The 26,944-nt window shown below is 38.8% G+C and overlaps 1 protein-coding gene across 1 annotated transcript; it reads left to right on the top strand.

The window, feature by feature from the left end:
- The first annotated feature begins 10,891 nt into the window (after window positions 1–10,891).
- SMU2 (RED family protein) lies at window positions 10,892–26,417 on the top strand. The gene is made up of 11 exons (XM_010260358.3): window positions 10,892–11,160; window positions 11,313–11,453; window positions 11,544–11,593; window positions 13,312–13,426; window positions 21,562–21,610; window positions 21,732–21,821; window positions 22,842–22,910; window positions 23,021–23,144; window positions 23,799–24,148; window positions 24,926–25,309; window positions 25,663–26,417. Exons 1-11 carry the CDS (start codon window positions 11,114–11,116, stop codon window positions 25,936–25,938), a joined length of 1,695 nt encoding a protein of 564 aa, XP_010258660.1. The 5' UTR covers window positions 10,892–11,113; the 3' UTR covers window positions 25,939–26,417.
- The last annotated feature ends 527 nt before the right edge of the window (window positions 26,418–26,944 follow it).

Raw genomic sequence — 26,944 nt, 5'->3', positions numbered from 1 at the left:
TTTGCCCTTCACTATTTTTCAAAATTTCAAATGTTAAAAACCTGGTGAATATGGAGGGACCAACTACGATTCATTCACGACAAGAATGAATGTCATTTAGTGCATTCAAATGCCAACATTTTTAGATGAGTGTCGTTTGAGAGTGTTTTCCCTCTACACTTAAACGTATTGGGGATTTGAGATCTAGATTGGATCTGACCGCTGAAATCAATTGTTGGCGATGGAGGAGCATGGATCTTGAGTCCGTTGGAATTGGTTGTCCACACCGGAGAAGGAGCATGGAGTCTGCATATTGGATTTGAGATCAGATATGAGAGATGCTCATCTCTGCACCCTGCTCATTGCCGCCACCATAGCTGCTGTTTAGACAGAGAGTGTTCGTCTCACCTGCAAAATTTCGGACTCAACTGATTCATCAACATCTTCGACAATGGTGCCACTTCATCTGGTGCTAGGGGCCTTATGTGGTGTCATATGTGTGCGGATTTTGATGGAATATTAAAGAACGCTAACGTAAGGGTAGAGCTAGTCAATTGTCAGAAAACTCAAGGGTACTGTAAGACAATAGTTAAATAGTAAGGGTAAAGTTAGTTAATTAACTAAACCATAAGGGTAGTTTAAGAAATTTGCCCTATACTTTATTGCAAGTTAAGAATCTTTTTAGCTATATGTAATGTAATGTAAGAGGGGATGAGAGATCCATCATATGGATGGCCGAACCCTATAGGTAGGTTGGGCGGAATTTCAAAAATTTTCCTCTCCCCTCATCTAGGAATCACACTCCCTGTTTTAGAAAATTTGCATTTTCAAGGATCAAACTTTAACCATAAACCGAACCAGATCTAAAACCAGAAGTAGGAGAGGGATATACCTGATACGGAAAAATAGTATTTCCCAACGAAGGTGTTCACACCCAAAGAAAATCTCCAAAGACTACTCCCGCTGAAAATGACACAGTGTAGGGTGGAGCATAATCAGTAGTGTTCTTTCCAAGAACCGAACCCTTCACAAGAATTCGATGGAGGCTGTGAGCACGACTTCAGATCAACCTTTCTCTAAAGGGTGATATCAAGAATTGTTCTTGATCGCTCCTACAAAAATGGAGATCAAACTGGCAGTTGGCGGCAGCAGGAGGAAACGCAGGGAGAAGATGGCGCAGTCACACTGGTCTTGTCTTCTCTTTGGGTAATCTGAGATATGATCTCTGAGGTTGGATGTCTCTAGGGATGAACTGAATGGTTCGCCCCCTCCTCCTTTTATAGACTTAAAGAGATCGGCTCCTAATCCCATTATGAGTTTCCTGATTCAAATCCTTATTTGAATCTAGACTCTCTTTAAGTGATAAGGGTAAACCCTTATCTTATCTGCAGATTAGATCAACTCTCTCCTAATCTCATTACGAGGTTTCCAGATCTAAATCTTTATTTAGATCTAGACTCTCTGAGTGGATAGTGAGAAGACCCTATCCTATCTACTGATCAAATCCCAGATCCTCCCTTTTTTAATTAGTCTTACCAAACCAGTTCGACATGGGCTTTAGGCCCAATAAGTCTATGTGCTTAGTAGGCCTCCAAATTGCTGTCCAGTTTGGCTTCTTTGTATGGCGTGGGACCCAAGCATTGATCTACACATCAGCCACATGGGTTCAGTTCAGCCTTTGTTACAAGGCCTGGCCGAATACACTGTTAAGGATAGTGAACCCCTTGAGCCCATCACATGGGCTCCTAATGGGCCCAACACTTACACTAAGTGGTCCCTGGGCCAAGCCACCTTATAAAAACCCAGGGACAATGGGCAGATGCAAGATTAGCCCATGAGGTATTATCCTCAATGGTCTTACACTTAACCTCTCAGCCCATAATGATCAAACACTGCCCGATAAGAGAAGACCTCTCCCTCGGTTGCAAAGAACAGTGTTGCACTCTCTACTCACATGGATCCCAGGAATTAAAACATTTTGCAAACATTTTGAAACCATAATATATATATGTATATCCGTATATAAATATACTTTGCAAAACAAATTTCAACGATTGAAATCGGCTGCCGGCAGTTTTGGTTTCCATCAGAGAGAGTGCATCACCGATCATTACCTTTGTCCGACCAAAGGGCTGATCCTGTCACTATGATCACCCACTCAGATGAATTCTCAAACTGTCCCAACATGCCCAAGTTTTGACCCCCTCTAAGGATCTCACTGATTGGCATATCAAAGACAACCCAATCCGACACCTAGTGCAGTATCATAATCGAGTCTAGGGGCTAGGTGTAACTTTCTAGTTTTGCCCAACATTTGGCGGCACATTAGTGTCAGCCTTGGCAGGATAAATCCCCCAGACTTATCCAACGGCTGTGAACATTATAAACTAACACGAGTCTTATAAGTGTCCAGTTTAAGGGTATTACATAGAAACACACCACAAGAACATGAATCAAATATATACTTTATTCATTTACAATAAATGTCATAGTGTACATCATTCTGATTGGACCTAAGGGCATACACTGTCTAACAGCTCCCACATGCACTTAGGTCCAATCTGCTATAAGCCGGAGTCTCATACTTTCCACGTGTTTTCAAACACTTTCTGTGTCAGTGGCTTAGTTAATGGGTCTGGTACATTCTCTGCTGATGCTACCCTCTGAATAAGGACGTCCTCTCTTCCAACTATATCCCGTAGTACATGGTACTTCCTCTCGATGTGCTTCGACTTCAAGTGGGCTCGTGGCTCCTTAGCCTAAGCAATCGCTTGATTGTTGTCACACAACAATGGGATGGGTGATGTGCTGGATGAAGCTACTCCCAATTCGTGAATGAACTTTTTCATCCATACGCTTCCTTGGCAGTTTCACTTGCGGTAATGTATTCGGTTTCGGTTGTGGAGTCTACCGTGGACCCCTGTTTGTTGCTTTTCCAGCAAACAACATACGATCCTATCGTGTAAACATACCCAGATGTAGGCTTTCTATCATCTGGATCTGACTGGAAATTGGCATCAGTATACCCCTGGATCTGTAGTGAGCTACCATCGAATACCAAACAAAACTCTTTTGTCCTTTGAAGGTTCTTAAGTATATTTTTCACAGTGGTCCATCGCTCCTGCCCGGGGTTGGCCTAAAATCTGCTTACCACACTCACTGCCTGAGCAATGTTAGGACGAGTGCACAGCATGGCATACATGATGCTCCCTACGGCTGAGGCATAAGAAACATCCTTCATGCCCTCAATCTCCTCAGAAGTCTTGGGAGACATCTTCTTGGAGAGAGTGACTCCGTGCCTGAAAGAAACATTTCCTTTCTTGGAGTTCTCCATGCTGTATCTCTTGACTATCTTGTCAATGTAAGCAGATTGGGATAATCCTATTATCCGCTTCGATCTATCTCTTTAGAGTCGAAGACCTAGTATATAAGAGGATTCTCCAAGATCTTTCATGGAGATTTGTTGTGAAAGCCATACTTTCACCGTAATCAACATTCTTACATCATTCCCAATGAGTAGAATGTCATTTACATACAGAACCAGAAACGTAACCTTATCCCCACTGGTTTTCCTATAAACACAGGGTTCATTCGAATTCTACTCAAAGTCAAACTTTTTGATAGTAGAGTCAAACTGGATGTTCCAACTCCTAGAAACTTGCTTAAGTCCATATATGGATCTATTTAATTTACATACCATGTGTTCCTGACCTGCAGCTATGAAACCTTACGGTTGCTGCATATAGATATATTCACTAAGATCTCTATTCAGGAACGTAGTTTTGACATCCATTTGCCAAATCTCGTAGTCATGGTATGCTGCTACAGCTAGCATGATCCTAATGGATTTAAGAATGGCCACAGGCGAAAAGGTTTCCTCATAATCGATGCCTTCTTTCTGAGTATACCCTTTCGCCACCAGACGAGCTTTGTAGGTCTTAACCTTACCATCGGGGCCCTTCTTCCTCTTATAGATCCATTTGCAACCAGTTGCTTTTACCCCGGGGGGCGGATCTACTAGAGTCCAGACTCCATCGGTCTCCATTAAGTTCATCTTAGCTCTCATGGCATCTACTTACTTCAAGGAATCTATGTCTAACATAGCTTCTGTATAAGTCATGGGATCCTCTTCACAAGTCATAGCTTCCACCAGGTAACTATCCTAGTCATAGCTGAAACGGACTGGAGGCCTGGAAACCTGGGTAGATCTTCTAGGTTGGTCATTACCTGGAACTTGTGGGACACCTCCCAGTACATCTGAGCTCTTATCATCAAGAACAACTTCCTGACGATGATTGTTCAGGATGTAATCATCCTCCAAGAAATGTGAATTTCGATTGTAGAACACCTTTTGCTCACTTGGGTCATAGAATAGGTAACCCACAAAGCCTTTCGGGTAGCCCACAAATAGGCAACGGCTGGTCTTGGATTCCAACTTGTCCGCACTTGTTCTTTTAACGTGCGTTGGACAACCCCAAATCTTCAAGTGTCTTACACTTGGTTTCTTTCCTGTCCAAAGCTCATAGGGAGTCTTCGGAACTGATTTGGTTGGAACTCAATTCAGCACGTATATCGCAGTCTCCAATGCGAAACCCCAAAAGGATGTGGGCAACTCTGAGTGTACGAGAAGTGACCGGACCATATCTAATAAGGTCCTATTCCTCCTCTCTAAAACACTGTTGAGCTTTGGTGTAGTAGGAGGAGCCAACTATGATACTATCCGATTGACCTTCAAGTAGTCATTGAATTCGTCAGAGAGATACTCGCCACCTCGATCCGATCGAAGGGTCTTAATTTCTCTCCCTAACTGTTTCTCGACCTCTTGTCTGAACTCTTTGAACTTTTCAAAGGATTCAGACTTGTATCTCATTGGGTACACGTAACCGTACCGAGAATAGTCATCGGTGAATGTAATGAAATACATGTGCTGGTTATGAATCCTAACACTCAGGGGATCACATACATCAGTATGTATAAGGTCAAGCGTGCCCGTACATCTTTCAGGCTTACCGTTAAATGGCCGTTTCGTCATTTTTACCCTGAAGGCAAGGCTCACAAGTGGGAAGATCTTCTACAGTTAGAAAATCCAAAGAATCATCCTTTACCAATCTTGTGATACGATCAATACTGATATGGCCAAGTCGGTAACGCCATAGGCACGTGGGATTAACTGTATCACGGATTCTTTTCCTAGGGATATCGTACGACGTAGTTTTCGGCTATGCTAGTTTCTAGAGAAGGATGTAGAACATAGAGACCGTTCTCAAGTTCTCCATATGCGATGAATTTGTTTGTTTCTCTTAATAGTAATTGTATTACTATAGAAGACAAAATATCCATCCGCACACAGTTTTGAAACAGAAATCAAATTTCTTCTCAAATTTTGTACATAAAGACAATCTTTCAGTACAATTGATCATTCTCTAAAAAATAACTCTACGGTTCCTATGGCCGCAACTGCAATGCTTGTAGAAGTCCCCAAGTAAAGAACCATTTCTCCGTCACTCAGCCTTCTACTTACCTTAAACCCCTGCAGTGAGTTACACGCATGAGTTGAAGCCCCAGAGTCAATACACCAGGATGTAGAAGTAACCAACAGATTGGTTTCTATGACATAGGATTCGAAATTACCTTTCTTGGATTCCAGGTACTGAGGACAGTTTCTCTTCCAGTGGCCGGTCTGTTTGCAGAAGTGACATGCATCCGATGCCCTGTCCTTCTTCTACTTCTTGGGCTTAGTGGCTTTCTTTTGAGGCTTCTTTGTCTTCCTCTTTTTCTTGCCCGACTTGCTAGCTTCAATAAGAATAGCAATATGCTCATCCTTCTTTATCAGTTCTCTGGTCCTCTGCAACATATTGCGGAGTTCCTAAACGCTGACATTCAGCTTATTCATGTTGTAATTCATGATGAACGGATTGAAGGAAGGAGGCAAAGAATTCAGGATGGCATCTATCTAGGTCGCAAAATCCAGCCCGGATTCAAGAGCCTCAAGCTCATTGATGTAACCCATCATCCGAAGACAATGATCATGAATTTGCGGCCCCTTGGACATCTGCGCGGTCATGAACTGCTTCAAGACCTTCTATCGAGTAAAACGATTCTACTCTTCATACATTGTCTTTAAACTATCCAATATGTCCTTGGCGAGTTCGATCTGATCGAACTGCCTCTGTATCGGATTGTCCAGTGAGGCAATGATGTAACACCGGGCAAGGGAGTTTTTCTCCTCCCAATCCTGATATTCCCTCCTTCGGACCTCAGAAGCCCTATCACCCGGACGCTCTGGGGCAGGATTTTTAGCCACTTTTTCTAACTTTTCAGAAGTTAGGACCAGCATAGGTTTACGATACCGGTCAGCATAGTTTGGTCCTTTAAGCTTATTGTCGTCCAAAAGCTTCGCAAAATGTCTGTTTGCCATTTTCTGATAAAAGAGCAAACATTAGTCCACAACCTAATTCGATTCATGTTCATTACATAGATACGGCTTTTAATCTATGTTCCATTCCCATTTGTTCACCTCTTAGATTTCCCTCCTATCTCAATGATGGAGACAACGACTTATGTCTCTAGAAATGTGGGAAATCACATAGGGTGCTTGGAGCCAACTGTTTCAGCTGCATAACCCCACCACCTTTCTGTGAAGGATCATATCCACTCATCATATGAGCTTTCCCTTTGGCCTCTGTCAGACAAGGTTCATTGCCATTTTAGGTTAAACATTTATGTCCAATGAGTGCTTGCCCATCATATTTGTGAACGCCAAGGTACCGTGAGAGAGTTCCCATTTTCTAGTGAAGCCCCTCCCACATCGGTCTATGACACCCCTATCATCTTATGAAACATTCCAACAGATTCAGTAGCAAATGGATAGCCCATTTTCTGGTGCGTTTCCTCATTACTGAATGACCCATCTTCATGTTAATGATGGAAGGCCTTTAGAGTGTTCATCATATGAATCTCCCTATCTCATGCACTCATATTGCAGGAGGGAACAAAGTTATGCCCTAGTTTAATTTAGGTCAAACCAGAGTGGCTCCCACTGACTTTCATAAAGCCATATTTCGGTGGGCCCTAATCGGCTAGGGTTCCGCACGGATCTTCTTTAGAAGGTGTGGGGCCCACCATTGAGGGAGACCATCCAATGATCTTTAGGGACATCATGGCAATGATGTGCATTCAGCCATGGTGTGCGTAAGAGCCACTGTCACATCTGCATGGGCCAAGTACTTATGGCCCATGAACGTTGCACATCACACATCCATACATCACATGCAAGGATAGAATTGATCCAATCAATTAATATCTATAAAGCCCATGATTTAAAGCCCATTTTAATCCATAACATTATTTAATAACATTATCTAGGTATATGGGCCGAATAGGGTTAAGCAGTTCGGCCCATATAGCTTATCTGTAATGAGTGGGCTTTTAGAAGTTCTAACTTTTAAAACTGTGCCTTACAGGTGTGGACCGGATTAAACCTCTTAATTAAATATCAATCCCTTGGCCCAAATGTGGGAAATTAGGCCTGACATCAGCCTCAATCGAACCCTAGATTCGGTCCAACCAGTTTGGACCAATCTGGTTCGAATGGGCCTAGGGTTTGATTTTTAATTAAAGATTTAATCCAAAAATTGATCTGAAATTAAATCTACTGATCAAGAATTAACAAGAATCAGTCATGGGGCTGTTCGCACATCTCCAACCTGCAAAACAAATGTCAGAACACAGTTCGCAGTTTCATAAACTGCAAATCACAAATAGCGATCTTGGTATCTGCGAAATCTCCTTCTGCGCCACCATCTTCGATCAAGAAATAAAACAAACAGAAAACCTAATTTTTCTATTAATATTACATCTGACGAATCCTATACATTCCGTCTAGAAAAATAAAAAAATAATTATTTATAGACCAGAATGAATAGAACTACAAAATCGTAGTTTTCTGCGCCAATCAAGATTTCGATCTCCTTTGTACGAACAACCCATAAATCAAGAAAATAATAAAGAACAGTTCTAAAATTATTTCAGATTTATAAAAATTAATTTCAGATCATTCACCCTTTAACTGGGAACCGATTTCCCAAAAAAAACCCTAATCTGCGTAAATCGGATAGAACGCCTTCTACCCATTTGCGCGGGTTTAGATCTGATTTAATTTGGTTCAAGATTTGGTGAAATTTCAAAAATTTTCCTCTCCCCTCATCTGTGAATCACATTCCCTGTTTTAGAAAATCTGCATTTTCAAGGATCAATCTTGAACCATAAACTGAACTAGATCTGAAACCAGAAGTAGGAGAGGGATATACCTGATACGGAAAAATAGTATCTCCCAACGAAGGTGTTCATGCACAAAGAAAATCTCCAAAGATTGCTCCCACTGAAGATGACACAGTGTAGGGTGGAGCATAATCAGTAGTGTTCTTTCCAAGAACCGAACCCTTCACAGGAATTCGATGGAGGCTGTGAGCACGACTTCAGATTAGCCTTTCTCCAAAGGCTGATATCAAGAACTGTTCTTGATCGCTCCTACAAGAATGGAGATCGAACTGGCAGTTGGCGGCAGCAGGAGGAAACGCAGGGAGAAGATGGTGCAGTCACACTGGTCTTGTCTTCTCTTTGGGTAATCTGAGATTTGATCTCTGAGGTTGGATGTCTCTGGGGATGAACTGAATGGTTCGCTCCCTCCTCCTTTTATAGACTTAAAGAGATCGGCTCCTAATCCCATTAGGAGTTTCCTGATTCAAATCCTTATTTGAATCTAGACTCTCTTTAAGTGATAAGGGTAAACCCTTATCTTATCTGCAGATTAGATCAACTCTCTCCTAATCTCATTACGAGGTTTCCAGATCTAAATCTTTATTTAGATCTAGACTCTCTGAGTGGATAGTGAGAAGACCCTATCCTATCTACTGATCAAATCCCAGATCCTCCCTTTTTTAATTAGTCTTACCAAACCAGTTCGACATGGGCTTTAGGCCCAATAAGTCTATGTGCTTAGTAGGCCTCCAAATTGCTGTCCAGTTTGGCTTCTTTGTATGGCGTGGGACCCAAGCATTGATCTACACATCAGCCACATGGGGTCAGTTCAGCCTTTGTTACAAGGCATGGCCGAATACACTGTTAAGGATAGTGAACCCCTTGAGCCCATCACATGGGCTCCTAATGGGCCCAACACTTATACTAAGTGGTCCCTGGGCCAAGCCACCTTATAAAAACCCAGGGACAATGGGCAGATGCAAGATTAGCCCATGAGGTATTATCCTCAATGGTCTTACACTTAACCTCTCAGCCCATAATGATCAAACACTGCCCGATAAGAGAAGACCTCTCCCTCGGTTGCAAAGAACAGTGTTGCACTCTCTACTCACATGGATCCCAGGAATTAAAACATTTTGCAAACATTTTGAAACCATAATATATATATGTATATCCGTATATAAATATATTTTGCAAAACAAATTTCAACGATTGAAATCGGCTGTCGGCAGTTTTGGTTTCCATCAGAGAGAGTGCATCACCGATCATTACCTTTGTCCGACCAAAGGGCTGATCCTGTCACTATGATCACCCACTCAGATGAATTCTCAGACTGTCCCAACATGCCCAAGTTTTGACCCCCTCTAAGGATCTCACTGATTGGCATATCAAAGACAATCCAATCCGACACCTAGTGCAGTATCATAATCGAGTCTAGGAGCCAGGTGTAACTTTCTAGTTTTGCCCATCAATCTCCATGGTCCAGGGCAATACTGGAAATCTAGTCCGGTTCAGGGTTTCAAGTAAACCTACACTGTATGTACCTCGGGTCTCACCCTGGCATCTGAGACATGTCACCCCAACATTTGGCGGCACATTAGTGTCTGCCTTGGCAGGATAAATCCCCCAGACTTATCCAACGGCTGTGAACATTATAAACTAACACGAGTCTTATAAGTGTCCAGTTTAAGGGTATTACATAGAAACACACCACAAGAACATGAATCAAATATGTACTTTATTCATTTACAATAAATGTCATAATGTACATCATTCTGATTGGACCTAAGGGCATACACTGTCTAACAATATAATTATTTTTTATTCTTATGATGTATGCAAGTCAAGAATCTTGAATGTTCATTTTGTGCATGAAAGATGCATTTGTTTATGGCAAAAATACAAAGAAATTATGGCTAATGGTTATAGCCATAATGGAACTTTTCATAGATCCACAAAAAAATGACTTCATATGGGTTGGTTGGTTCGTCATTCCTGACTGTGATAGACATGTTGAGGTACAACAACAACTAATTTATGAAACAGGGACCGATTCTTAGCCAATACGTACTTGTGGGTGTTGGTGCTTGATGGCGTGTTAAGTTCTTATTTTGGTATTTATTTGTTTTGCTTTGGTCCTGAAGTAGTCAGCAATTATTTGGTGTGGACAATGGAAGACATCAATGTTGTGTGATCAAAGACTTGTAACAATGCTTTAGGTTTAGAATCAAAAGTGTTTATTCCAACATTGTTCCCTTTTCTACAAAACATAAATCTATTCTTGAGGAATAAATTGCCAAACTCCTCGGTTATTTCCTAGGAATCAAAAACATAATTGCTCTTCTAGATCAAGATGGTTGGTTATTCAGCGTGCTAGAAACTAATCATAATATTCCATTCTAATAATAAAACACATAAGGACCTACACCTTTTACAGTGGGGGGGCCCATAAATTTATTATTGACGTGAAAGTGAGGCCTAGTGAAACGTTGTCATCCACAGTCCGCTGAACAGCCATTTGTTCAGCCATTCCGAATGCCTGAACTGGCGTAGAAGTGCACGTGCACGACAAAGTTGAGCGAAAACCAGTGCAGCAGATCCTCATTCCTGACTCGATCCGTAGTTATCGCTTTTGTGAACCAAACTAAGAAATGGCTGGGACTTGGTCTAAAATCTAAATGGTTCGGCTCTTCGTCCCGTTGCGGTTGTGAAAACATTGACCCAACTCCCCCATTCTCAGGCTCATCGCCAAAACCCTAATTACGAGAACTTGACGAGCTCGACTCTAATCGACTCCGGATTTGAGTTTTTTTTTTTTTTTAATTGTTTGTAGAATTGAATCTGGGATTTGCTGGAGTAGTCCTAATTCTCTTCAATGACTTCGGCAAGGAGGAATAATTACAAAGAGAAGATTCGTCGCAAGTAAGCATTTTTCTTTTTCTTTTTTTTTTCCAATTAGATTTTCCTGTTCAGAGATTTTGTTCTGGTTGTTAAATTTTATAATCTTTCAATAGAAAAAAACCCTTACCGAGTAGAAGAGATGTTCATAGATTTGCTTATTCAATTGGTGGCAGGGAAGAGAAGCAGGAGGAACCAGAAGTGCCAAAATATAGAGACCGAGCAAAGGAACGGAGAGAGGACCAAAATCCGGATTACGAACCTACTGAATTAGGGTCTTTCCATGCTGTAGCGCCTCCTGGAAATGTAGATTTACGGTACTGTTATTCAAAGCTGGAATGGTTGCTTTAGTTCTTCACCCGCCTTGAAGATAATGTCTTAACTACTTGTTACACTGCTTCTTGTAGGTCAGCTGATGCACACAAAATATCCATTGAGAACAGCAAGTATCTTGGAGGTTTGTAAACTTATAACTGAAGATTTAATGAATCCATGCACACAAGTTTTGGACCCGTTATTACATATTCTCTCCATTTTATTTGATATAAACGCAAATCTTCTTTCCCCTTCTATTATCGAAAAGGAAAATGTTTTCCTGCATGGTATCGATACTAAACCAATCTTGTATTGAAATGGAAACTAAACCAAGCTGGTATTACTTGCTAAATTACCTAAAAAAATCGAAAAAAATGTAATTTCAGAAAATTCAAAAATTGCTAAATTGTCCTTCTTCTAATGAAAATTTGAGATACTTACATAATTGAGGGCTTCATATATAATCACGTATGAAAATTTTGTCAGAGCAGTTTGACTAGGTTCAACTAAGATGCCACAAAAGTTCAGCCTGATTTTAATTGAACAATCATTTTTCCATAGCAGCAGTGGTTGGTTAATAAATGGCTGTTCCAGAACTAAGCTGACTTATCAGTAGCTTCTAATTAAAACTGGGGTTAGGTTCTGTTCTGTGTAATAATAATTAGGGGTGGCCAAGAGCCGAGCTGTTCACGAGCTGTTCGAGCTTGGTTCGGCTCGGCTCGGCCTAAACTGAGCTTTGAGCTGAACTCGAGCTTAATATATGGGCTTGTTTGCTAATCGAGCCGAGCTCGAGCTTAATACAGCTTGGCTTGTGAGCCTAGTCAAGTATATGTACATAGGGTGCCACCTTGGGCCTCGGCTTGACACCTTGGCTACTGAGGGAGACCTCAGTTCGGCACCTCGGCAACTAAGGGAGACCTCGGCTCAGCACCTCATCAGTCGAGGGAGTCCTCGGCTTGGCACCTTGGCAACTGAGGGAGACCTGCAATTAGAGGCGGCCGAGCTCGAGCCAAGCCGAGCTCAAACTTCTGAGCTTTTGACTTGAGCTGAGCTCGAGCTTGAGCCTGATAATTTATGACTGAGCTGAGCTCGAATAGCCGGATATTCGGCTTGGCTCGGCTCAAATCCACCCCTAATAATAATAAAAAAGAAAACATTGAGAACATGTGCAATGAGAAAGATTCCAACTCTGGTATTGAGTGTGAAATTAAGGTGTTTTACCACTGGACTACTGGAATTATATTTGTAAGAACTTATTTGTTTGATTGCTTCACTTGGCCAGCATTACTAATCCTTTGTTGTGATTAATAGGTAGAAACTGACCAATCCAACTATGGTTGGACCCTGGTTAGACTTGGATCTGCAATCTAAAGGCACTGTTTTGGTTATTGGTCAATTTTTTAGAACATTTATCTAGTAGGATCTAGAATGGCCTGGGGCAACCTCTGAGCTTGTTTCAGCTCTGGTAGGGATGGTTAAGGTAGTAGCCTGGGGGAAACTTTTAGGCTTACATTTGTTACCTGGGTTCTTGTTAAATTACTTATTTTTTATCATGTTATGCCAACTTGAGTCATGTGACTGATTCAAATATCCTTAAAATGCTCATCATGCTTTAAATGGTTTTTCTCTTTGCATCTAAGTAAAACATCATGTAGTCTGAAGCCTTCCCACCTCAATTATGTGGATGGTATTAACTGTTTGCCTTTTTAATGAGATTATGAATATTTCAGCCTCTAAGGTTAACAGGAGTTGGGTCAATGGGCACCTCCAACTAGCCTTTGAGGATATAAAAAATTCCTTATGTATAATATTTCCTGTATCTTTTTGGTGACTTTATCTTACTGAGTGTATGTTCTTCAGGTGATGTGGAACACACGCATTTGGTCAAAGGATTGGACTATGCCTTGCTTCACAAAGTAAGGAGTGAGATTGACAAGAAGCCGGATGCTGGAGAGGAGGGAGATGGAAAGTCTAGGTAAAATGATTTGCTCTTTCTATCAAAGTATTAGAAATATGGACTTTTATCAGTTGGCAATAATACCTTTGAAATTGAATTCTAATAACTTGTTGGTATTTTTTTTTCATACTATTTACTTTTGGTCTTTAATGTGGAATTTTGTCTGCCTTTTTTCAATATTTCTTCAATCACCTTCTTCTTTTCCTTCTAATATAACTTCATTTTGTTGACTATTTTAAAAGGTAGGATTTTTGTGGTCTTTATTCCTGTATCGTCCTAGCTTGTGGTAGTTCTTGGTTGTGAATTTTATTTTTCTTGCTTTTCTTCATTTGAATCTTATGCATTTTATTATTGTGCTTGATAAGTTGTTGGAAATTTCAGTTTTCTATCTAAAATTTGCAAATTTGCTTCCTGTTTAAAACACTTATTGAGTGATGGGCTTCATATTTCTATCTGAAACTGACAGGCAGCCTGCGCCATGGCCTAAAAATTAATAGAGGTTGAGAAGAAATAGAAGATATAATGTAAAAATCAAAACCATTTCGAAAGAGTTATACATTTGAACTGTAAGCAGAAAATGTAGATTACTGCCAAGTGTCCCATGTGTAGAGTATTCGACCATTCAATGGAATATACCATGTAGATTATCTGGGACAAATTCTGCTTAAGGCTGAAATTGTGCTTCAAACTCTAGGAATTCCTTGCACTTTAATTGTGCTTATTATTATTATTTTTTTTCTAAACGGTGAAATCTAAAACTTTGTAAGTAAATACATAGCTTTTTCTTGATAGGAAAATTGATAGCATATTGTATTCAATGTAATTAATGTGGTGAAGCAATGACTAGCTTCTTTGGTCTCTCTTGTCTCTCTAGTTGATGCACTGGCTAGTTGGTGCTTAGGTGCTGACTAGTTGACTGGAGAAAAGGTATCTTCTAAATTTTAGATTTGATATTATCCCATAATGAAGTTAATTGTGCTGCAAATATGCAATGAAAGAATGATAACAAAGATTCATTATATAGTCTTAGTTTTGCAAAAATTAAGAAAAAAGTTGGGCTGGATAAACTAGGACGGGGCATTAGTCTGTTTTTTCAAAGAAAGAGTGCAACCTTTGTATATTTTCCGTACCCCTTGTTTGTGGCAACTTCACACCAGCAGACCATCTATTAGAATAAAACTTAAATGAACTTCTCTTCCACTTTCATCTTTAAGCCTTGTTTCTATTTTATGTACCATAAGCAAATCATGTTCCACCACAAGTACTTAAATGAACTTCATGCATATAAAAAGCAAAAGTATATGTTACATTATTTTTAAATATAAGCATGAGCACAAGCTTCTGAAGTTTTAAACTTTTTGCTTGATTAGTTGACATAGTCATTAATTTATTAATCCACCTAGTTGATGCTTAGTTGCTAGAGGTGACCATATCATGAATATAAACTGAGTAGTTAGTGATGTAATTGGTTTGGTCCTCAACTAACTAATTGATGACTAAGTGACACTGCAATGGCACTGGAGTATTTGGGGTGTTAGGGGGCTTAGCTGGACTTTTGACCCTTCTTTGGGAGCCTTGGGGGGAATTCTTACAATTTGGAGGAATGAGGAATTGAATTGTGTGGAGGAGTTGATTGGCCAATTCTTAGTCTCTTTCAAAATTAAAAGGTCTACAGATGGGAGAGAGCAGGCCTTAGCAAATGTTTATGGTTCCAATTCTTACAGCAATAGACATCATTTTGGGAGGAGTTGCCTGCTATTAGAGGATTATTATGGGAGGACCCTTGGTGTTTGGGAGGTGATTTTAATGTTTTTAGATTCTTGGGGGGAAACAAACAATCCAAACCAAGGCATTACTACTACCATGAGAAAATTTAACGGATTAATTGATTCCCTTGAATTGAAAGAACTCCCTCTAATGCAAGCTGATTTTATTCGATTAAACTTTCAATCTCCCCCTACTTGAATTGAAAGAACTCCCTTTGGTGGAGGTTCCTCACCTTTCAGATTTGAGAATATGTGGTGGGAAGATCCTTCTTTTAAGGAAAGGTTAAAGGAATGGTGGGGAGAAGTTAGATCCCCGGAGAGAGAAAATTGTGAATTTTTCTAGGAATTTAAAGAGGTTGAAGGAGAGAACATAAGTATGGAATAAAAAGCATTTTGGAAGGTTAGAACAAATCAAAGAGAAAATCTCTTGATGCAAATGGCTTGTAGAAGGGGATGATAACTCTAAGTTCTTTCACTCACTTGCAAATGGAGAAAGAACGAAAGACACCATCTATAGAGTAGAAGTGGAGGGTAAAGAGATAAGAGAGGATGAAGAGATTACTAGGGTTTTTGTGAATCACTTTAAGACTCTTTTTTCATGCCTAGGTAGAATAGATCAGATTTTTTAGATTTGGACTGGGATAGAATTTCAAAGGAATAATCCTAGGGTTGGAAAGGAATTTTTCTGTGGAAGAAATTAAGGAAGCAATTTTCTCAATGAAGAGGTCCAGAGCCCTAGGGTTGGATGGTTTCCCTATGGCTTTTACCAAGAGTTTTGAGACTTTCTGAAATTAGACTTCTTGGAAGTATTTGAAGAGTTTTTCCATAAAGGAGAGATCTTTCCTTGGGCAAATGCCACTTTTATCTTATTCGTGCCAAAAAGAGGCAAAATTGCTAAAGGACTTTAGACCAATAAGCTTGATTGGGAATCTTTATAAGATTATATCAAAGGTTCTGTTTGAAAGGTTGAAGCAGGTTTTACCCTCAGTGATCTCACCCTTCCAAGTTGCTTTTGTTGAAGGAAAGCAGATTGTGGTCCAAATCCTAGTGGTTAATGAGTGTGTTGTAGAGAAAAGAAAGGGCGGAGAGAAGGGTTTGGTGTGTATAGTGGATTTAGTAAAGGCCTATGGTTTAGTGGATTGGAAGTTTTTGTTGGAGATTTTAGAGAGCCTTGGGTTTGGAGCAAGGTGGAGGCTGTGGATTGAAGGTTGTTTTAGCTCGGTGCACTATTCAATTCTTATCTCCTTTTTCCATGCCAAGAGAATGATTAGGTAGGGAGACCCCTTGTACTGCTTGTTTACCTTAATTGTAGAGGTCTTAAGCAGAATGATAATTAAAGTGGATGTGTAGGGCCTAATTAGGGGGTGGAGGATGGTAGAAATCAAATTGCTGTCTCTCATCTTCAATTTGCTGATTATACAATCCTGTTTTGTGAGGGTGTTGATCTAGATGATGAGAAATTTGAAGGTTTTGATTGACAATTTTGAGTGTATTTCTAGATTGAGGGTCAATTGGAGTAAAACTGGAGTTGTAGGAATCAATTTGGAAGAAGGGGGAAATCCTTAGGTTTGCTCAACTGTTGGGCTGTGACGTAAGGATCTAGCTTGTGATGCAAGAAATTAAGAACAAAAGGAGGGGGTGGAGCCCCTGTTCTAGACCCAGAAAATCTGGTGAAAAAAATACTAAAATAAAAGAAGGGGTGGAGTCCCTGTTCCGCCCCTGTTTCAGACACCAATAATGAGAAAAAAAAGCTGAAAACATGCAGGAAATTTAATAACAAAAGAAGGGGATGGAGCCCCTGTTTTAGTCCAATAAAATGATTCAAAAAACTTGGAGAAAAGATACAGAAAGGAAGAGGAGAAAAATGGGGCGTAACCACTGATTAACTCACCTTGACTTTAGAGGACTGTGTGGGAACGATGGAGGTTGTTCTCTCCCTTCCTCAGTTCGATTCTATTGTCAAAGTGAAACCCTCGAAGATTAATTTTGTTTTTACTTTCCTCAAAACAAAAGCATGATAACATGCAATAGGTCCTACTATACAAACTAAAACAACCAATTAAATATTATATATTTTTATTTAATAAATATTTATATAGTATATATTTGCTTCAGCCCCCTAAGCATGCGCCTAACATAGTTGGCGTTTGGGCGAGGCGTTCTTTGAAAAGCGCCTAGTCGCCTAAGTGACGCCTAGGAGCCCACCTAGGCGTTGCCTTGACAACTATGTAGTGGAGTATTTAGAGATGAGGAAGGCAAGATAATTGCCCTTTATTTTGGACCTGCTGGGGAGGGAGGCTATTAGAGTATGAAAGAATTGAACATTAGAAAACTGATTATTGAGGGAGATTCGAAATTGGTAGTGAGCTGGTTAGAGTGAAGAGATGAGGATGTGAACCTACAACAATGAAACGAAGAAATTCAGTTGGTTGACAAGAGAAATGGAAATCTCTTTCAACTGGATAAAGTGTTGTGCTAATTCTGTAGCTCATGCTTTAGCCAAACAAGGGGTGAGAAGAGAAACATTGTTTTGGGCGCAATTGTAAATCAGGGATTTAGGTGTGGGGAGATATAAGAGTTTTTGTCTCCCACTGTCTTTTCACCTTTTACACTATTATTCCTTTGCTTTATACAATCATATAATGCTTCATTAATAAAATTTGGATGTTATCAATAAGAAAAAAGGATCATCTGGTGAAATGGGAATGGGCTAGTAAACCAAAGGAGAAAGGGAGCCTAGGGATAGGGAACATTGTCCTTAGAAACACTGCATTACTAGGTAAATAGTTGTGGAGATTTCCCTTTGTAAGAGGCAGACTATGGCACAAGGTAATTGAAAGCATTCATGGGATGGAAGGTAACAACTAGGGTGCTAAGCTTACACCCAATTCAACCTTAGCTTCTCCTTTTAAAGCAATTCATGAGGTATAACCTTTTTTCTTAACTCCATCTGCTTTGATGTGGGAAGGGGTAACAAAATCCATTTCTACTGAGAAATTTTCCATGGAAAGATTTATACATGCAATGTGCTGGAGAGAAAAGGGCCTAATTCTTGCCTTTCTCCTCACATGTGCTTTTTATATCAGGCTAGTGGTGAGACCCTATCCTATTTATAATCTCTTGTTCCTTTGTGCATCACACCTGGGAGTTTTTCTGTTCTCTTTGGTAGGATCCCCCTCAAGATGTGGTGGGCATTTTCAATCCTAACCAAGGTTTCAAGTATCGATACACACTGATACGCCAGATGGGGCATATCGGGTGTTTTGACCCACACACCCCCTTTTTTATTTTTTCTGTTTATTTTTTTTTCAAAATCTGTTCAGAGGGTTCTGTTTAAGGCTTTTTTACCCCCTGAAATAGGTCAAAACACCAAAGATTATATATTTGGTGTATCAATGACCCACTGATACAATACATATTGGCCTGTATCGGCCGGTACATGAAATTTTGAACCTTGATCCTAACTTCTTAAAGCAACCAAAGAAAAGAGGGAGGATACTTTGGATAATTACAAAGGCAGCAGTTATTTGGGTGGTGTGGGAAGAGAGGAATGGCAGAATTTTAAATGAAGAGAGTAGAAAAGGAAGTAAATTCTGAATTCAATAGTCCTGTCATCTAGTTCTAATCTCATCTATTAGCAAATATAATAAAATATCTCTTCTACTGATAAAAAAACACGGATTTTTTTTTTTGATCAGCAAAAGCACTGATTGTATTTAAGTACAAAATAAAAAGGGCCAAGGGTCCATATACAGGGAATTTACATGGTTAATGAGATAGAACCATGTATAACATGTGTAAGGGCATAGAATTATCCAAAAAAAAAAAAACATGCATAAGGGCATAGACATATAAAAGACAATAAACCCAGGTAACTTGACTTAAACCCAAAACTGACTGGTTCCGTCCATCCCAGATCATGAAATAATAAATCAGGACAAGCTTTGAGCCACAAGTGTGTGCAATGGCAAACAACATGCCACCCATGTTGAGCTGGCAAGACGATTCTAGAAAAGTCTCTTTAAGTAAATGAAAAATATATATAAAGGATCTAGGTTCCAAAAGCAGAGAACCTGAATCTCTCTCTCTCTCTCTCTCCCCCTTTCCCTCTTTCCTTCATGGTTCCCTCTAAATTCCATCAAATTATATTGATCAAAAAAAAAAACAAATTCCATCAAATTTCCCTTTCTCTGCTAATTTTCTCTCTCCTCCTGGACCAACTTTCATCTTCCTCCTGAATTCCATTGCCAAAGAACTATGATGGTCTGATCTCTTTCTGAAGGGCACATAGTGTAGCCCCTCTAGGTAGGGGTGCAACTTGGGTTTGGCCTGAGTAAGCATTTTACATTGTTTCAGGGTTGGGTCCATTTCATTTCTCCCTCCAGCCATTTCTTCAAACTTTTGGAGATTGACCAACTTCACCATATCCATGGGGCTTACATCATGCACATCAAAAGAAGAATTAACCTTATTTATTCCCACTGCCTTCTGAAGCAATCATTACTTTTTTTTGATGAATTGAAGCAATCATTACTTCAGAGTTCAGACTCTAGAAATCTTTTAGGATTACTATAAAAAGTATATTTTAGGATTGGTCTCAGAACACCAACTGTTGTTTAGGTTCCTGTTACATTCTTGGTTGGGTGAAACTGCAATTTGTCTACTTCAAGGGAGATGAAGACCTCCAAGAGATAAAATCTCAATTAGTAAAGGGTAGTTTTCATAACGTTTTTTGATTAAGATAGTTACAACTTAAATAGACTCTTGACCTACTGTTACATGTGACTCCTATATATTTGGCCCACTAAGAACAACTAGAAACAACTTGACCCACTTATCCCAATTTAATGCAACCACTCCCTACTGAGATGTAACTGACAACATTGACCCACTATTACTGTAAGCCTTTCAACCACTAATATCTGTTATGACTATTTACAAGAAAACCTCCTAGCTACCCTGGCCAACCTTGTGGACCCCATTAATGGCTCATTTGGTAGGCACGTAATGTAGACGAATTGCAGTTACGTCCTACCAGTAACGTAACAGTTTCCATCATCATGGCAATTACTGAGCTGCTCTTCCTATCAATGATGTTCTGGTTCCATTCCTTTCATATGCTCTAGAAGATCAAGAAACAGGCCAAATTCAATGTTATGCTCCTCTAAGGATAATGTCTTTAACCCTTCAAGAAGAAATCAAGGATGCAAGGTCCGTTGGAATTATTGCAACAAATGGATCCAGAACACTTTTCCGAGTGGGTAATAATATGATAAATGTGGTATCTTTCCTCCATTCTACCACATAATGAGCATCTATTCTCCAAATCCCAACCCCTTGAAGTAAGATGGTCTATCAAATCCAAGTTTTGTTGAGCATGTCCACATAAAGAAAGAGACCTTTGAAGGGGCATTAGCCCCCTTTAGGCTTTCCCCAATCCACCTCTGTGGAAAGAATCCTGTGAGGCCCATAGAAATTTAATGGTAAGCCAAAAATGATAATGGTGCAAGTGAGGTACCCAACTTTGGGTGGACCCCTTTATATTCCTTTTTTTTTTTTTTTGAGTTCTTTTTCTGTGCCTTAGGGGCCCTACCCTGCCCCTTATTTTCTGAGTTTCTTCTTTCTTTTTTTTTCTGGAATAATCGTCTTGATGAAGGTTGTACTTCTTCCTGTGAATATGTTATTTTCCATATTTTGGTATGAAATTTGTACTTAATGAATATTTGTGCTAATTACTAATGGAATATGATTTATTATTACCATACAAACTAGGGAATTAACATGGGATCCCGTTTTTTAATAATCCATCGCCTAGGCTGGTAGATTCTCCCTTATTGCCTAACTTTGCCCTTGGTACTGCTGATAACTATGTCTAAGGTGTCGGTCTCTTGGTCTTTCACATTGTCTTTCTTACTGTGTTTTTTTTTTGATAATCATTGTCTTTCTTACTGTTGCATGTTGAAGCTTCAACCATCTGAGATTCTGAGTATTGAAATACTAAAAGATATACACACACACACATTTATATAAAGGGAGGCATTCTGGTCTTTGTTCTATTTTGCACCCTTTATAAATAAAAAAACACATAGGTAAAAAAGGAACTTGATACTGGTCTATTATGATATTTCCATTCTCCTGTACTTTCTTTTGACATTTTTTTTTTATCTTGTTAACAAGAAATTACTGCCTTTTGATAAAAAAGCATATGATGCATTATCAAGATGTATATTCCTGGTCTGCACCTGATCATATTTTCAGTTGTAGTGAACAAATGATTGCACTGTCTACTGTCTGCTTGGTTGTTTGCCCTCTCATTGTTATTTATTTGTTTAGCTTTATTATTTGCTATTTGTGTTTAGTGACATAAATTTGTTTGTTGATCAACAGAATGTCTAAAGAGGACCAACCACTGTCATTTCGCACAGCGACTGCAAAGGTGTGAATTGCTGTCTTAAGAATTGTACAGTGTGGTTGCTTTATTTTGTGATTTGTTGCTTGGAGAGTGTGAGTCAAAACTCAGTACATGACTTTCCTAAACTATTTTTCTCTGGTGGCAGTCAATTTACCAGTGGATTGTCAAGCCTCAAACTATTATCAAATCAAATGAGATGTTTCTTCCTGGTAGAATGGCATTTATCTTCAACATGGTAAGGTTATTCTATTATTTTCTTGAGTTCATTTAGTTGTTATTTGCTTTTTGTTAACTGGTAATCAAGATTTCAAGATCAACCTCAAAAGGGTATATTCTGAGATATCAGAAGCTAAATAAAGTGCCATTAACCTGTTTTTACACATATTATGAATTGGTTTACTGTTGATTTGCTAGACTTATGTTTTGATTAGAGATTCTTAATGTATTTACCTTAAGAGTCTTAGTGAATACATGCTGATATATAATATGGTTAAATTAAATTTATAATAAATCTGCATTGTTCCAATCTTTACTATATAATCTCAATACTTGCCTTGGCTTCATGTCAAAATGACTATCACAAAGTTTTATTTCCTTCTTTTCTTCCCCGTCCAACTTAACTAGTATGGTTTAAATCATAAGCTTCACTCAATTTTAATTCCACATCTGACAAGAATTTTAATTCTGGAAGGTGTAGGAATTTCTATTGCAATAAGAATAACCCCCATGTAAGAGATGAGGAACCCACCTTAATAGGGGAGTTGATCCTTTTATTGGAGGAATGGAAAATGGGCTCCTTAACATGTAACATCCGCTAATGGGAAGATGAAGAACCCACCATAATGGTGGGGTCGGTCGATCCTTTTATTGGAGGAATGGAAAATGAACTCCTTTTTAAAGCACCTTTATGTGTACATTAAATGAAAAGTCCATTAGCTATCACCAAATCTTCCTTAGTCAAATAGTTGGTTATATAATTAGGTAGAAAGAATTCCAATTAATGTTAATACAAGTATAGACTATAGAGTACAATTTATGAGATTGAGTCCTTAATACATTGTGTAATTAAGTCTATTAGAGAGCAGTAAATTGGAGTTAGATTATAAATGTATAGAATTAGATACAAGAGTAGTGTATGGATGCATGGTTTAACCATTAAATGTTGGCAAATAGGATCAATATATTTATTGAAAACCTTTTTGTTTGGATTATTAATGGAAATTCTCTGACATTAAATTTTCTCTGTGCATTGTAGGAGGATGGATATTCTCATGATATTCCAACCACACTTCATAGAAGTAAAGCAGATTGCCCAGTTCCAGAGGTCTAAGTTTTTGCAATTCTATTGTAGTGCAAATTCTCCTTTTGCTATATCTATAAAAAATCCTTTTACTGTCAGGCTGACTCATTTGATTGTTCAAATCTCATCCATAGGAGATGGTTACTGTCAGTGTTGATGGTTCTGTGCTAGATCGAATTGCTAAAATCATGTCATATCTTCGGCTTGGATCATCTGGAAAGGTTCTGAAGAAAAAGAAAAAGGAGAGAGAGATGAAAGGTATGAGTTATACTTTCAAACTTACTGATAAAAAATATTCTTTCAAATTTGGAAATAGTATTTGGTATTATAGAAGTCTTTATGTGCTTTCCTGGGGTTTCTTTGTAATTGAATGCATGAATATCAATAACCTTATCATCCCTCAAACAGAGAAAACACTTCCAATTTTGAAATGGGAATTCTTCACAACATTTTTGCCATTCTCCCATTTGTTATCTACAAGAAAAGTATATTTTACTTTGTCATAAAAGAAAAGTTGATATTGGGGCCCTGCCAAGCCATGTTGGACATGATGTCCCTCTTAACTGTTGGTCCGGGGAGATGCCCCTTCCAAATGGCTTGAAGTTTATGCTTATTAGTGAAACAGATCAATGCCTGAAATCTGCACCAAATGAAATAATTGATATGTTTTCCAATTGATTAAAATGGGGGAGGGATCATTCATGAAAAGTGCTTTGGTTTGATCCATGAATTTCTGGCTTCATGTCCTATTCCGATGTTGTTCAGTGTGTATAGTACCAAGACACCACCTTCCATGGTGGTCTGGTGGGGCTTCCACTGACATATTTCTACCTCTATTAATGATTATCCGAACATCAAATGCTACTTTGGCTGTTTTCTTTTCCTATGTAATATATATTTTTTCTGTTCCAGGAAAGATTTCTGCTGCTGGCAATGAATATGATGAAGATGAGAAGCTGCAGCATGATGGTGGAAAGCCAAAGAACCAAGATGAAAGAGAAAGCATACCAGCACTGCCTTCACGCAAAATCCATCCTGATTCAAGAGAGAAACAAATTCCTGTTGTTGCCAGAGCTGAAGATGATGACGTATTTGTGGGGGATGGCATTGACTATGCTGTTCCTAGTAAAGACATGAGCCAGAGTCCTATTTCAGAAGATATGGAAGAGTCTCCTAAGAATAGGGAAAGGACATCATATTTCAGTGAACCTGCTTATGGCCCAGTCCCACCCTCAGAACCTACGCAGGATTGGCAACAAACAGTGAGTTCATTATGCTGTTTATTTAATAGTCATTGTTGTCAAGGACTTAAAAATTTTTTTGTTCCAAATTCTTGGAAACCAAGGATAAACAGATTTGATCAAATAGGAAGTGGAGGCTTGTTTCATGGTGTTTCTTTTGGGGGAACCGGGGAGGGGGTATTTTTGAAGATTAAATTTCCTGACCCTTGTGGGAAGGTTGGGTTTAGGTCATTGTTCTTTCACCAAAGTATATCTCCACATTGCAATAAAAGGCAATTAAAGTTATAAAATCATTATTTTTCATGTGAGAAATAAGAATTTCAAACCCTAATATAGACTTGTTCGGGCTTGCCTCGAGGGGCATGGTACAAAGGCGACTCATAGAATCAAGAATGCAATATGTTTGCATCACATTAGCTACTTGAAGCAATGCAATTAAGGAAAAAAAGAGATTGTGGGTTTTACATGCTTGAAAATGTATGTTTGCTTTTATTTTTAAATTTCCATTTGAATACACTTTACATGTTATTTTTATGTATTTTAATTTTAGATAATTGGTTTTTTAAAACATTTATTTTAAAATTTATGTTTATATTTTTTTATTAACATAATGTTTAATATTTTTTAGCCTTTTTTTTGTAGTTTTGTGCCTTTCTTAAAAAGGTGTACGCCTCGCCTTGCGCCTTGCGCCTCAGGGACAAATTGGCCCTTGAGTTTTTTTTTGTGCCTTGCACTTTTAAAACACCGACTTTGAGTGAAATATTTGATTTTATTCATTATAACATGCTTGTTTTGCAGAATGGATATGATGCTGTTCAAGCACAAGTAATTGCAGGTGGATACCCAACAGAGTGGCAGGACTATCAGTACACTGAACAATTAGCTTATTCTGAACAATATCTTCAGCAAAACTTGCCAACCTATGATGCTCAGGCCGGGTTGAATATTCCACAAGATCCACGCTTCATGACTCAAGAAGAGAAGGATCGTGGCCTAGGGTCAGTTTTCAAGAGGGATGATCAAAGGCTTCAGCAATTAAGAGAGAAGGATGCTCGGGAGAAAGATCCAAATTTCATATCTGAGAGTTACTCTGAATGCTATCCTGGGTATCAAGAGTACAATCGTGAAATCGTTGACAGTGATGATGAAGATGACTTGTCAAAAATGGATATGGGTAGCCGGGTAAAGACATACTCTTCTAGCATAATATTGTTACTTGGAAGATTAAAGAGCATGCTTGATGCTTTTGTCCAAATAGTTTGTCCATTTTCATTCTGCTTTGAATTTCATGGACTTTTTCAAGATATATTATGTGCATTAAAGGAAATTTGGTACAGTTGCATATCTAATTTAATAATTAGTTCAATTCTGCTATTGGAACTTAACACTTTGTTTTTTTTCTACATCCTTGAAATAATTTTGAAATCTCCTCTTTCTTCAGTGGGGATATGTTTGATGCTTATAATTAGGGGAATGCCTGAAAACTTTACTGAACTTAATGTCCAGAATTTCTTATGAGTGAAACATTGGAACAGGCCAAGGGTCGTCTCCATCGGTGGGATTTTGAGACAGAGGAGGAATGGGCAACATATAATGAGCAGAAGGAAGCAATGCCTAAAGCTGCATTTCAGTTTGGTGTGAAGATGCAAGATGGTAGGAAGACACGGAAGCAAAACAAGGACCAAAAGCTCACCAATGAGCTGCACAAGATTAACAAGATCCTTGCAAGGAAGAAGATGGAGAAGGGTGAGATCCATGATGATGGTGGGCAGTACGATGATGTGCAACCTGGGAAGAAGCTTCGGATATGAGATCAGGATCATGTTGGCTGATGTCTTTTTTTTTTTGCCATGCTGGCTGAAAGTTTGTAATATTATGTCTAAGATGCTTATATTTGCTGGTAAAATGCACAAGATGTGGTGCCATGCAGTAAGAAGCCAATTCTTTGCAGTGTTTAGCCAAGTGGTGGAAGCCAATTCTTTGCAGTGTTTAGCCAAGTGGTGGAAGCCAATTCTTTTGTGAGTGAGCCAACTCTCTTCTGGTGCAACTACTGAGAATTCTAGAGTTCAGGCCTCGCAAAGCTTGGTGTTGCAATTGTCTCAAGGAATATGATATTTCTATTTGCCTATTTTCTCTCTTATTTATAGAGTCAGGGATGCATGAATTCAGAAATGGTCTAACGAGACCTATTTCCAGCCTCCATGATTGACTCTTTGTTAGTATGCAAGTAATTACCATTTTCAGACTGTTGCTTTGTCAACAATTTACATATAGGGTCTTCTAGGTGCAATACCTGCTGTGTACAAGGTAGATCGAGGTAATCAATGATAGAACCAAGGTTTAAAATTTTGATATAATATGTTCGATACGGGGTGTATCGTATCGTATTTTTTAAAAACAAATACGGGATATGCATGAAAATTGTGTATCATCTTTTTTCATGCGTATCGGACCCGTATGAAAGCATATTGGAGGTGTATTGGGGTGTATTGGTAGCGTATCAACAAAAAAGATGCGGGGGGAAAAGTAAGATTCTTCCACCCCCAAATGATTCTAAAACTCCAAACCTTATTTCTATAATGTTAGATTTGCAAAATTTTGCAAGAAATAAGTGTGAATCGTTATTTTTTTTAAGATTTTTCAAATTTTGAAAAAATATGAAAAAAAATAGGTAATTTTTTTTTTATAATATCTTCTGATTTTTTTTTGAAATGTATAAATTTATGTTAATCTACATTTCTTACATCCAAAATCACATTTTTTTTGTATCATTTGTAGATGATCATCTATTATATATTCCACAAGGCACTTGAAATT

This window comes from Nelumbo nucifera, chromosome 7, assembly GCF_055504915.1.
Source record: "Nelumbo nucifera cultivar China Antique chromosome 7, China Antique-T2T, whole genome shotgun sequence".
NCBI lineage: Eukaryota > Viridiplantae > Streptophyta > Magnoliopsida > Proteales > Nelumbonaceae > Nelumbo > Nelumbo nucifera.
Note: the sequence above shows the minus strand (reverse complement) of the source record. Positions and strands in the feature narration are given on the sequence as shown.